We start from the raw sequence: 14660 nt of genomic DNA on the forward strand, positions 1-14660 counted from the left end.
ATATCCCACTTGTATATAGAATTTGCTTATTTATACTTTCACCCAATTTTTAAGTTAGAGTAATGTACTAATACTTAATAACCCAAATCTAACATTACTACATGTTCTAATAGAAGAACAGAAAAGATTAGGTTTCTAAGACAGCATATTTCAGTCCAGAAATATATGAGTATTGGAACTAGGACTAGTTTGATATTGTAAATCATTTCTAATTACACAGAAAGGATGCAGAATGTAGTGTTTGCTTTTAGTTTATTAATTTATTTCTCAGGAATCTTTGACTTTCCGAATATGTTCTGTTTGGAGGTACGATGCATGCATAGCCTTTTTAAATGCCTTTGTACAATCTCGCCTCAAAATAATTAAACTCACAACATACACAGAAATCTAAGAGAGACATGGTATTTACAAGATTTAATAAGTTCTTGCTGTTTTAGGGAAGAAATTGAGCAAATCTTTTACAGTGGGGAAACATGGACAACTGGGTGTCATTATAAGCAAGAATTCAGAATTGTTCAGTGTCAAAGCCACTTTTCATGGCTTTAGAAATTAACATTGAGTCGTCATCCTATTAATCTCTGAATGCTCAAGCCATGCAGAATCTACTTGTATTAAATATTTGGGGACGCAAATAACAGAAAAAAAAATGTCTGGTGAATGAAATCATCATCAGAATTACCTTTTACAATAAGAAAATACTGTTAATAATTCTTTCAAAAAGATACAGTAGTGGTGCAACAGACAGTGCCAAATTTATTTTGATTTGAAAGTAACATTTCAATTGTCACTTTCCTCTACGGATATACAGACACACACTTTAACAACTCGTTCAAAGTCTGAACAGTGATTACAAGATTAAAATAAATCAATTTAAACTATAAGGGGACATCTTCACATTCCAGGGGACATCACTGATATTTCAAAGGACAATTTTTCTATGCCTTATATTCTTGCTTTTTGTTTATACTGTCAAAAACATTACAGTTAATTACCTTTTAAAATACTATATAAAATCGAGTTGCCACAGAAAGTTGGAATATGAACCCCCTAGATAACTGGGACAAAGCAATGTCAAAACTGAAGGAAACATTGATCTCTTTTATAATAAGTACTAAAATTGAGACCAGCTCCTTAAAAATTATTAAAGTCATCACACTCTGATTTTTTCAGGGAAATAAACAAATTAGCAACACTTCCCCCACCATCATTAATCTGCTCTAAAACTACCTTTTCTACAATGCATTTCTTTTGTTTATTTAAATTGCCGCGCCTCTGTACTCTCTCAAACAAGGTCATTATTTGAAACATTTTACAATGCTTAGAAAGTTTCTGACTCCTTTTTTACCACTTTAAACTTTTAAGAACTACCTCAAAATGTAAGGGGCAATGTAAAATGTACAGTCAGCTCTCTGTGTTCCCAGATACATCAATCAAACTGGTTGTATTTTAAGAGAAAAACTTTTTTTACTAGAAACAAGAAGTGCACCAACTGATCCTAAAAGCATAGGCACCTCAGCAGCCAGATCCTTTTGAAAAGGCATCTTGAAAGTTGACTGAATTCTTATTCAAACTTGTCATAGGCAAGAAGTAGTCTACGTATGGGACACAGTTAAATATATCAAATTTATCAGTGTCAAATAATTTTGCTTATTTTAAAAACTGAATACAGCCTATGTTGGCGTATGAAACTTGTGCACAACCAGAAATGAACATATACAAAACTTCCTTAAAAATCAATCTCTGATGTCTCAAACCCCACCCTCTACACCTATCAAATAGACTGATTTCTCATTTTTCCTGGCAGGTGAAAACAATGATTTACTAGATATATCACCAAAGGACTGGAACCATGCATCTACTGTGTGATAACAGTTCAGTAATCTGGATGTATGCTCATGCAATAGTTTTAAAAGTCATCTACATGGTTTTAATAAAGCATCAAACGGTTTTCTTACATGCTACTTTCATTCTCAACTGACAACTGCCAAGTTAACTGCTGCCACTTCAGCATATCACTAAGAATACTGGGTAAACCTTTAGCTAGAACATCAAGCAATATATGTATTTTTCCCCTAAATTGTTACTTAATACCAAGTGGGGTTGACCATCACTAAAGAGAGATGAAACCATACAAAGGCAAAAGCATCGGCATATTACAGAACAGTAGGACTGACAGACACCAGTGCTACTACAAAAGCCTTTAAAGAATGAATGCTGTTTTCAGGTCAATGCTTTTAAGCCCATCTGCTTTCTCACCTTTATTTTCACAGTTTTGCCACAGTTGTTATATGAGAGATGTTTTATCAGTGTAATTACACAGCCACGCTGACTTTGTGAGACAAGTAGATATTCTTTAGGACATTTTCCACATATGAAAAGTTTTCAAAGCTGCAGGTACAGTGTGAAATTATGAATTTGATGATAAGCTATGATAAGTTATTACGCCTTTGGTTTCATTATGCTATTAAGTACAGCTTGTTTTTCCAGGTCTGCCAGAGATTACTGCTACATTAGCATACAGTGACAGCTTGAAGCTTGTGTGTGTGAGATACAGGGAGAGAGAGTAGAGAGAGGAGAGAAGGGAGATGGCTGGTATGGGAGAGTATATATACTCCTCAGGTTATAACCTGAGGTAAAATCCTTTAGGATTAGGAAACCTACCAATTTTATTGCTGTTTATATTGACCCAAATAGGGGAAAGATTCCAAAATCCAATTTTGAGCTTGGAAGAAAAGTCAACGATGGTAAAGACCTTAATTCAGTGTCCTATTAATAATTTTCTAGTGGTGCACTTTATTTTTTTTTATTTTTATTTTTTTTTTTTGCAGTACGCAGGCCTCACTGCTGTGGCCTCTCCCGTTGCGGAGCACAGGCTCCGGACGCGCAGGCCCAGCGGCCGTGGCTCACGGGCCCAGCCGCTCCGCGGCATGTGGGATCCTCCCAGACCGGGGCACGAACCCGTATCCCCTGCATCGGCAGGCGGACTCTCAACCACTGCGCCACCAGGGAGGCCCAAGTGGTGCACTTTAGTAAGTCAAATGATTTTATATGTCTTCAGTTATTTACACCCTAAAGTTCTAGTTTCATAAATAAAGAGTGCTTTAGTATCACCTGAACTGTCTGAACAAACTCAATATCATCTCTGAATACAGTATTGTTACATTTAAAAAGTTCTTAGTTTCAAAGTCCGTTGTATTCACCTTTCTCTCAGTCGTTATTTCTTGACTAGCCTTCTCTTCCTCCCCAAATAACGCAGAGTGTGCAACTTTATGATATTGGCCAACTATAATTTTCCTCACACTGTTTTGTTAACATATGTGCAAATATATCTTTATTGAACAACTAATATTAATTTTTTTCAGCTAAATTAGGATTATGGCACAAAGTATTATCTGTGCTGTAAACATCATGGACTCATCACAAATTGGAAGGAGGGGGAAAGGCTCTAGGGACTGCAAACATTTCTTATAGAACCACAGCTGAGCTCAAGATTCCAAGTGGATTTTGGAATGGATTTACATTCAGCATACATTCACTGTGCTATTGGCGAAGCGCAGTTTTACGAGAAGGTCATTCATAAAATCAAAATTTGTAAGGACTTGTTGGTTATTTTAAAAACCAGTGGCCTAATAAAAGCATGCAGTAACTTAAAAAATATATTATGCGGCGTAATTAGGTCTTAGTTACCAGTGTTGGTATAGCTTGATGAATCACTGTACAAGCAAAAGGGATCTTATTACCTCTGATTGTACTTTCGAACAAAGGGCACAATATGCCTAATTCCTGACTGCTACAAATCACATTTTAAAACATTTTGTTTGTGTGTTTGAAATTACCCCTGAAAAAAGCAGCAATTACAAATACCCTTGTTATTTTGCCCCCCCCAGGAAAACATCCTCTGGTTGCTTTTCCCTGTCCTTCTCTTCAGTAGGAAGCAACAGGAAGAAGCCTGGGGAGCCTGGGTTTTCCGAGAGCTGTGACCAGGTAAGTCTGCTCTGGCAATTCACAGTTTGTCTGCATAAACTGTAACATGTCACATCATGAATCAAAGTTCTAGTTTATAAAATAAGGGTAACTTATTTTATAAGTAACTTTAACAGCAGTAACTTTAACAATTGGGGTTGCACAGAAGAGCTCTTGACTTCTCTGTGTACATTCTTTCAGGAGTGAATCCTTTCCCCATTTCAAGTATCCCTTTCCATCTCTAACTCTGCAATGAGTTAAGAAAGGGGGAAAAAAAACCCTCCCCGTTTTTCCTTTATTGAGCACAAGCGGCTGCATTGTCACCCCCTCCCCCCACCATGTTATCTGAAATGAAAAGGCTGGGCAGATGAACAGATTCCCCAGGTTTCCTTTTCTTCTAATGGGCGCTCAAAGCTTCACTCTCAACCTAGTGCAGACTCTTGGGAATTCAAGTGTACCGTGGCATCTCACACTGCTCACAGCGATTTAGTGCGGGGTGGTTCAGAAAGGTGCAGCTATCACAATTCCATGGAGCCCCTTCATAGTCTTCGTCTCGGGGTTGTGTCCGAGGACTCTGCTTGGAGCTACTTGGATGCTCTGAGAGAAGTTAGGAATAAAAGAGAGAAAACAGAGTGAATTTTTTTCTAAGTATAATCCAAACGGAAATTCAAAATTACCCCCCAAAAGCAAGGAAAGTGGTATTGTGAAATGAGAAAGCCAAGTAGTATACATAGCTACTAGAAATGCAGAACTAAATAGTAAGTTTATGATATATTTTCTACTTTGTTCTCAACAATTTACTTTTTTCCTATAAGAAGTAGATAGAAGTCCAGCACAGACTACCTTCCAAGTTAATTATCTCTCGATAGTGGATAGTTATGCTATATTCCAGCCAAGTGAAAACAATGAGAAATGTTAAATGGCATGTTAAATTACTTCTGAAGTTTTCCCTCATAACTTCGGCCCACCCACGACTCCCACCCCCCCATAGTACTAGTCATACTATATCAAACATTGATTAAATGTGTGCCTTCTTCCATGAGACTTTCAGCTCCACAATATGCATGTCTTTAATCATAATGACTTATAAGTGGTGTGACAGTTCATAAAAAACATTCTATCATAGGGGTGGATGGGTATGTCAATCCTTTGGTATCATTAGGGTGGCCACGCAATTCTTTGAGAAATTCAAAATAGCTGTCCCTGTTTTTACAAATCAGGTTTTTCCAGGACCAGAGGTGTAGCTCCAGGAACAATCCTCTACCATTCCCAAATCCCCAGAACCTCCCCTATTTATCTTAAGAGACTTGTAGTAGTGGGGGGTGGGGTGGATCTGGCCTTAAGGAACAAAGTCCACCTAGGAGAAGCTTGCATTTCTCCTCCTATGCCTTTGAGATGCCGAAGTTCTAGCTGGTCTACTCCAGGAATGCTTATCTAGGCCATTTTAAAATGCAAATTTCAAAGGTAACTAACTAACTCTCACCAACAAGAAAAAATAAACGGGGGCCAGGTAATATGGAACTTGGCTTGTCAAGGACAAATACAAATCTTAAGTGTCTTCTCTATAAATATTAGTAAAAAAGGTTTAACCATCTAAATAGGTGATCTTGATTTGTTCAATCTGCCAGAAACCCAATTTGAATGCAAACTCTTTTGTAAGTGGTGGGTTTCATATTATTGTAACTGGTTCGTGGCTGACATTTTGGCATGGGAAGTACTGGGTCTCTGTTTGCATGTTTGGATGTATAATATATGTTGATTTTGGTAATACCACATACTTACAGTCTATAAAAGAGCTCTATTTAATTGGCTTCAATGAAATTAAGCACTTATATAAATACTCAGAAATATAAAAGAAAACAAACCAAATGAATTTCAGGACCATGATCTAGGATTAATTTTAATGAATGAAAACAAGTTTAAGTTTGTTGGTTTAATGAATACAGACCATAGAGTCATCAATCAACATGAACTTTTATTGTACCTAGATTGCCTAGAAGTCAAATAAGATGTTATTATTCCTGTTGCAAAATTTGTCGGCAAGAAAATAAGTTGATATGATGAAACTTTAAAGGTGAATGAGAGTTTTTAGGTGAACTCTTTAGGAATAATGTTTTAGGACTGCCTACACAGAACAGTTTCTCCGGATTTTTGGTAACTTTTGAAACTGCTAAATTAAGCAATGGGAATTCACTGAATATTCGGATCATTTCCAAATAAGATACTAGAACATTAACTGCTAAACAAGTCTGTCTGTTTGAGTTCACTGGACATGTCTTGGGACCCACTAAAGAAAGAAATTAATTAGGTTATTAAAGAAAGAAACTAGGTTATAGGATATGTTCACAGTTTGTCATACCAGCATTATCCTGATTGGCAAACAGTTCATAATTACTTCTTAGCTTTTGCTACAAACCAAGGCTTTAAGGTTAAGAATTCTAATTAAAATATGTAAGTAAAAGTACTAAAAACTAATAAGGAAAAACATCTTTGTATGCAAGGAAAAAGAAGGTGCATAAGGAATGAAAATGTGTTTTGTTAAGGGAATAGAAAGTAATTGTCAAAAAGCTGGTTATTTCTAAATGGGAAAGAAAAGAAGGGAGAAATTAATACGAATATAGAAAGTGGTAGAAGGTTTGTGAGAAAAAAGAATCTTTCTTTAGAAAGGAATTCTATGGGTGGTCAGGACTAAGATTAAATTTGAGTTTGGGAAGGAGACGCAAGAGGGAGGAGATATGGGGATGTATGTATAGCTGATTTGCTTTGTTATAAAGCAGAAACTAACACACCATTGTAAAGCAGTTATGCTCCAATAAAGATGTTAAAAAAAAAATAAAAAGTACACTAAGAGGAAATCGTAAAAGAAAAAATTTAATTGAATATAGACTTTAATGTTAAAGGGAAAGTGGTGCAAAACCTGAACTTGTTATCTCTCTGTTAAGAGTACAAAGTTTTCTTATAATATTAATCTGCTTTTGATAACATATTGTAAAGTCCAGAACTTTCAAGTTCAAGTTGTTTTTTATTTATTTACATGGGCTTGTTTTCTAGATACTATTATTTTTAGAGGAATCTGTCCCATATGGTGGCCACTAGAAATGCAGCCACTCTGAATTGAGATGTGCTCTAAGTGTAAAATATACAGCATATTTGGAAGATTTAGTATGAAAGAATGTAAAATAAAATACCTCACAAATTTTATATTGATTTCATGAAATGTTATTTCACTTTTACTTCGGCTAATAGAAAATTTTAAATTATGTACGTGGCTTCAACTGTTACTTCTATTGGACAGCACAGCCTTAGAAACTCAGTAATTTCTTAAGGGAAAAAAAAGGTTGGCCTTTACTTATGAGAACTCTACATGGGTTAACACGTGTGTTTGGACATTGTGCACAAACTCCAGACACACAAGTACAAACCATCTGCAGCTGCTGCCTGGGTGTCATGGATGTCCTCCTGTACTCTGGAGGTCACGCTAATTCTTCGGGCTTTCCTCTCAACTGTGCAGGTGTCTGATGAGTCTGCATGAGAAGAAGCAAAGCCAGGAAGAAGGGATCAAGCTGTTCATGAGAAGAGCGGACAGGCTCACAAGGACCTTTCACCGAACACACAGAGTTGAGTATTTACTCTATTACCTCATGCTACCTTTAGTTCTCCCATGAAGGCAAGTGCCATATTTTATACTGCTCTTACAACCTATCCAGAGCAGTGGATAAGGTTGTATCCACTTTTTTCCATCCTCTCTAATTACTTGGAATAAATGACTTATTTCACCAGTTTCCCACTTTCTAGTGAGTTAGGGGTGCAAACTCAATATAATTAAATGTCAATATGAACCCAAAATTTGGGAGTTTTGGCAATTCCCTGATTAAGCGGTAGTTACTAGAAAATTATGGGTTTAAAGTACAGCACCCATATAAGGCTAACCCAAGAACACATTGCATTAACCCAAGAACACATTGCATTAATGGTAACAGTAAACTGTAATACCTGTACTTGAAAAATCAGAACCAACTCAAAGTAATATTATATACTGATAATACATATTCCCCAATCTTTTCATAAATTCCAGTTACCTGTGTGTGCAAAAGCCTAGCAGACACTTCACAACATGGACTGCAGGCACGCCAATTTCTTGCTAGAATACTGATACTGTTTCTATTAATTTATAGAGTAGTGTTTTGTATTCAGTAAAAACAAAAAATGGCAGACTTCATATGGTTTACCCTTAAGAACCAAAGAAAGATCTGACATTTTGTAATCAGTTCGGAGCCCATAAGCAGTCCTCTAATACAACCTACCTTTGGAAATCAGTGCTCCACAATCCTAAGCGTGGGGCTTAGGCATTTAAACACTGTTATCAGAGTAAAACAAAAGCAGAGTGAACATCTTAGGCTCCAGAGAATAGGATAAGGTAAAGTTCTACTTCTTAGATCTGTTAACCACTTTTATAGCATCACATACCTCCTTCTCACTGACTCTTACAACAACCCTGTACAGAAGCACCTCTCTGGATCTGAACAAGGTCAGGTGGCCAAGACAACCAGGACCAGCGCTCAAGTTGTACCACACCAAGGTCAGTGCTCTTGCCACTATGAGTTACCAATGTCAAGGTTTTTTTTGGGGGGGGGACACGACTTTCTGAATCAGCTGAGGGAGCTTATCACACACACACTTGCATTGCTTAACTACAAAGTCTAGTCCAAAAAGATTTCTCAGTCTCCCTTTCTGTGTATGAATTTTAATTCTACCAAAAAAAGAAACAGTTAAATCTGGTATTGCATCAATATGAAAAGAATAGTACCTTAATAAAACTGATTTAATAACAGACATGGGTTATTACTATTTATTTAGGTCTTCTTTAATTTCCTTTGGCAGTGTTTTATAATATTCAATGTACATATCTTATTAATAAGTGTCATTTTTTGGCTGGTATTGTAATTATCCTTTTTTTATTTCCACTTTCCAATTCTTGGCTAATATATATAAATATGGTTTTTGGATCCTGACCTTATATCCCAAAACCTTGTTAAATTCACTTATTAGTTCTAATAGTTGGTTTTTGGTATCCTTAGATTTTCTTTGCAAATAATCGTGTCATTTGCTGAATTTTATCAGATGTTTTTCAGTATCATGTGCTTTTTCTCCTTTACTTTCTTAATATTGCATTCCTGAGGCTAACCCCAATTTGGTCATGATGTATTAAGTAAGTTTTTTATGTTATGAGGATTATTGAGCTGTAACTTTGTTTTCTTTTGGGGAGGTAGGTAATGTCTATCAGGTTTTAGAATCAGGGTCCTGCTGGCTACATAAAGAAACTCGGAAGCTTTCCTTCCTCCTCTTATTTTCTCAGAGTTTGTATAATTGCCATTATCTCTTCCTTAAATATTTGATAGAATTCACCCACTGGTGCAACCATCTGGGTCTAAAGTTTTCTTTCTGGGAAAACTTTTGATAATATATAACTAGTTATATTTCCCTTTTCATCTTGTTCTCAGTGTTGGTAGGCTACACTTTTCAAGGAATGTGTCCATTTCATCTACGGTGTCGAGTTTATGGGCATAAAGATGTTCAACTGCATTCCCTTATTTTAACAGGTAACCTCATCTTTCATTGCTGATTTTGGTAATCTGTTCTTCTAGATCAGTCAACCTGAGAGTTTACTGACTTTGTTTATCCTTCAAAGCTGTGGCTTTGATGCCTTTCTCTGTCTTTTCTGTCTCATTGATGTTTCTTGTATTTTCTTTCTTTCACTTCCTTTGTTCTTTTCTATATTCTTAGGGTAGAATTTTATGTCATTGACATTAGATCTCCTTGTCTTATATGAGCATTGAAGGCTATAAATTTCCTTCTGAGCACTGCTTTAACTGTTGTAAAGAATTTGGCCTTGCTCAAAGAAAGCTCTAGCTTTGTCCCCAGCTCCTGGAAGATAACCTCTAAAATCTTGAAATTTCTCAAGAGACAGGAGTGTCCTTGTTAATTCTGGTGGGCCCTGCAGATCATAGAGCTAATAAGGTGGCTCACAGTGGACATATCCCTTAAACAGGGTGATTCCTCCCACAACCCTTGAATCAATTAACTGGATTACCACTAGGTAATGCTTCCTTAGTAGATACAAATCTGGTACTTGGTAGTCATCCACTAAGATTCTTCTTTGTACCATTTTTAGACAGCAGGAGGCTATTTTAAATGCAGAGCAGTCCAAACAAACATCCATAGTATTGGCTTGGCCAAACAGTTCATTCGGGTTTTTCTGTACCATCTTATAGAAAAGCCTGAACGAACTGTTTGGCCAACCCAATAGTACTAAACAATAAAAAAGAACGTGTACTGCGTTGCCACCTATAAATGAAATACTTAAAACACTCTGTACTGAGTGTTGAACAGAAAGCTGTTTAGGTTAGGTAACATTATATTTGTGTAGAATTTTAAATTCTCTGATTAATCAGTTTGATGTGATTTTAAAATGTTGCACCCTTAGGTAACTTTTTTAAGTAAGGCCTTCTCCAATATTGTATGTCCTCATGCTCAACAACCTACCTTGAGTTCTTTAAACCAAAGAGGATTAAGATATGAAATGCATACTTCACCTCAGGCTTGAGAATCATAAGAATGGAGAAGAAAAAGATTAATTTTTTAAGATACTGAAATGCCAGTTATACATTTGGTACACAGAACTCAAAAGATTTGATATCTTTAATACTAATGATTTAATAACTATGCATGTAGGATTTACTTTGTCCTTGATGAGAAAACACCTAGTCCCAATCTAATTGTTATACCTGCCTGTTGAGTACACAAGGATTCTTTTGTGGCCTGTCAATTAAATAATCGTAGATCTACTGCAGATCAAACTTCCCATTCTAAAGTAAGACCTTTAAAATTCCCATTACACTGTAAGAATTATCTTTTAGGACTATAGTTTTTTTAAACTATATTACATACAGTTGCAACTTATTTTGGGGGAAGGGAGACAACGTAGAAGAACTTGAGCTCACCTGCTCTCACCAAAATCACAACAAACTGCTGAACAACCATAAACACTGGAACCTACCGAAAAAGATCTTCTTCATTCAAAGGCAAAGAAGAAGCCACAAAGAGATGGTAGGAGGGGCACTTTCACCATATAATCAAATCCCATACTCACCAGTTGAGAGACCCACAAACTGAAAAATAATTATATATGGCAGAGGTTCTCCCAAACCTCTGGGAGGGAATGTAAACTGGTATAGCCACTGTGGAAAACAGTAAGGAGATTTCTCAAAAAACTAAAAATAGAGCTACCATATGATCCAACAATCCCACTCCTGGGCATAATATATCTGGAGAAAACCATACTTCAAAAAGATACATGTACCCCAATGTTCATTGCAGCACTATTTACAATAGCCAGGACATGGAAGCAACCTAAATCTCCATCGACAGAGGAATGGATAAAGAAGATGTGGCACCTATATACAATGGAATATTACTCAGCCATTAAAAAGAATGAAACAACGCCATTTGCAGCAACGTGGAGGGACCTAGAGATGATCATACTAAGTGAAGTAAGCCAGACAGAGAAAGATAAATATATGATATCACTCATATGTGGATTCTCAAAAAAGGGTACAAGCTCACTTATCTACAAAATAGAGAGTTATAGATAGATGTAGAAAACAAACTTGGGGGTAAGGGGGGAGGGATAAATTGGGAGATTGACATAGATCACTAATAAGGGCCTACTGTATAGCACAGGGAACTATACTGTATTCAAAATCTTGTAATAACCTATAATGGAAAAGAATCTGAAAAAGAATGGGTATATGTCTACATATAACTGAATCACTTTGCTGTACACCTGAAACTAACACAACATTGTAAATCAACCATAATCCAATAAAAATTAAAAACAAAAGTCATGGGGATCAGAAACCAAAAGTCTACAACAGATAAACACACAAAAGAGAAAAAGCAATCCACATGGAACATTCTCCAGGATTGATCACATGCTGGCCACAAAGTGAGCCTCAGTAAATTTAAGAAAATTGAAATGAGAGCAGCATCTTTTCCAAACACACACTATGAGATTAGAAATCAACTACAAGAAAACTGCAAAAAACACAAACATGTGGAGGCTAAACAGCATGGTACCAAACAACCAATGGATCACTGAAGAAATCACAAAATGCCTAGGGACAAATGAAAAAAAAGCACAACGATCTAAAACATGGACACAGCAAAAGCAGTTCTAAGAGAGAAGTTTATAGCAATACAATCTGACCTCAGGAAACAAGAAACATCTCAAATAAACAACCTAACCTTACACCTAAATTAACTTGGAAGAGAAAAGAAAAAAATAGAAAAGATCAATGAAACTGAAAGCTGGTTCTTGGAAAAGATAAGCAAAATTCATAAACCTTTAGCCAGACTCATCAAGATAAAGAGGGAGAGGGCTCAAATCAATCAAACTAGAAGACACCACAGAAATACAAAGCATCCTAAGAGACTACTACAAGCAACTCTATGCCAAAAAAAAAGGACATCCTAGAAGAAATGGACAAATTCTTAGGTACAATCTCCTAAGACTGAAGAAATAGAAAATATGAACAGACCAATCACAAGCACTGAAATTGAAACTGTGATTAAAAATCTTCCAACACACAAAAGCCCAGGACCACAGGGCTTCACAGGCGAATTCTATCAAACATTTAGAGAAGAGCTAACACCCATCCTTCTCAAGCTCTTGCAAAATATACCAGAGGGAGGAACACTCCCAAACTCAATCGACAAGGCCACCATCACCCTGGTACCAGAACCAGAGAAAGATGTCACAAAGAAAGAAAACTACAGGCCAATATCACTGATGAACATAGATGCAAAAATCCTCAACAAAATACTAGCAAACAGAATCCAACAGCACATTAAAATTTGTATGGAGACACAAAAGACCCCGAATAACCAAAGCAATCCTGAGAAAGAAAAACGGAGCTGGAAGAATCAGGCTCCCTGACTTCAGTCTATACTACAAAGCTACAGTAATCAAGACAGTCTGGTACTGGCACAAAAACAGAAATATAGATCAATGGAACAGAACAGAAAGCCCAGAGAAACTCACACACCTATGGTCACCTAATCTATGACAAAGGAGACAAGAATATACAGTGGAGGAAAGACAGTCTCTTCAATAAGTGGTGCTGGGAAAACTGGACAGCTACATGTAAAAGAATGAAAAAAGAAACTCAAAACAGATCAAAGACCTAAATGTAAGACCAGATACTACAAAACTCTTAGAAGAAAAACACAGGCAAAACACTCCTTGGCATAAATGGCAGCAATATATTTTTGGATCCACCTCCCAGAGTAATGAAAATAAAAACAAACAAACAAAAAAAACCCCAATGGAATCAAATTCAACTTAAAAGCATTTGCACAGCAAAGGAAACCATGAACAAAACAAAAAAACCCCATAATGGGAGAAAATATTTGCAAACAATGCGATCAACAAGGGATTAGTCTTCAAAATATACAAACAGCTCATGCAGCTCGATATCAAAAAACAAAGAACCCAATCATAAAATGGGCAGAAGACCTAAATAGACATTTCTCCAAAGAAGACATACAGATGGCCAAGAGGCACAGGAAAAGATGCTCAATATCACTGATTATTAGAGAAATGAAAGTCAAAACTACAAAGAGATATCACCTCACACCAGTCAGAATGGCCATCATGAAAAAGTCTACAAACAATGCTGGAGAGGATGTGGAGAAAAGGGAACCCTCCTACACTGTTGGTGGGAATGTCAAGTGGTACAACCACTGCGGAGAACAGTATGAGGGTCCTTTCAAAACTAAAAACAGAACTACCATATGTTCCAGCAATCCCACTCCTGGGCATACATCTGGAGAAAACCATACTTTGAAAACGTACATGCCCCCCAATGTTCATCGCAGCACTATTTACAGTAGGCAAGACATGGAAGCAACGTAAATGCGCATAGACAGAGGAATGGATAAAGGAAGGTATGGAAGATGTGGCACATACATACACACACACAACCACACACAATGGAATATTACTCAGCCATAAAAAAGAATGAAACAATCCCACTTGCAGCAACATGCATGGACCCAGAGATTATCATACTAAGTGAAGTAAGTCGGACAGAAAAAGACATACCATACGGTATCACTTACATGTGGAATCTAAAAAAATGATATAAATGAACTTATTCAGAAAATAGAAACAGACTCAGACTTCAAAAACTTAGTTACCAATGGGGAAAGACAGTGGGGGAGGAATAAATTAGTAGCTTGGGATTAACATATACATGACTATATATAAAATAGATACTCAACAACGACCTACTTATAGCACAGGGAACTCAATCGTCTGTAATAACCTACACGGGAAAAGAATCTGAAAAAAGAATGGGTATAGGTATATTATAACAGAACCAAATTCACTGTACACCTGAAACTAACATAACAGTGTAAATCAAGTATACAAAATAACAATTGTTTTCAAGTTATTTTTTAAGAAATAAATTGTATATGGTATTTTAGTTACCTTTGACCTCCAGGAGTTATTAGTACTTTTTAGAAATTAAGGTTTGGGGACATTTCATTATTGCCACAGTAACATCAATAGGGTAACTTTTAAAATGCTATCTTTAATGGAAATTTCTTCAGCTTTTTAGGTGAACTGCCGAGGA

The 14660-nt window shown here is 36.4% G+C and overlaps 1 protein-coding gene and 1 long non-coding RNA gene across 4 annotated transcripts in view; one reads left to right on the plus strand and one right to left on the minus strand.

Moving 5' to 3' along the window:
- The first annotated feature begins 3909 nt into the window (after positions 1-3909).
- Positions 3910-9483, plus strand: LOC309797036. Its single transcript, XR_014292529.1, has 4 exons — positions 3910-3984; positions 7475-7580; positions 8467-8542; positions 9465-9483. It is a non-coding gene; the product is annotated as an uncharacterized lncRNA (long non-coding RNA).
- The window catches only part of TAB3 (TGF-beta activated kinase 1 (MAP3K7) binding protein 3), a 104283-nt gene continuing 93599 nt past the window's right edge, over positions 3977-14660 (minus strand). For all 3 annotated transcript variants that reach the window (XM_082610418.1, XM_082610416.1, XM_082610417.1), the window contains 2 exons: positions 7386-7487; positions 3977-4560 (listed from right to left, as the gene is read on the minus strand). In XM_082610418.1, coding sequence (XP_082466544.1) covers positions 4412-4560; positions 7386-7487 — 251 coding nt within the window. In that variant the 3' untranslated portion in view covers positions 3977-4411. The remainder of the gene's footprint in view (positions 4561-7385; positions 7488-14660) is intronic.

The sequence above is a fragment of the Mesoplodon mirus genome, assembly GCF_964341445.2.
Source record: "Mesoplodon mirus genome assembly, chromosome: X".
Classification (NCBI taxonomy): Eukaryota; Metazoa; Chordata; class Mammalia; order Artiodactyla; family Ziphiidae; genus Mesoplodon; species Mesoplodon mirus.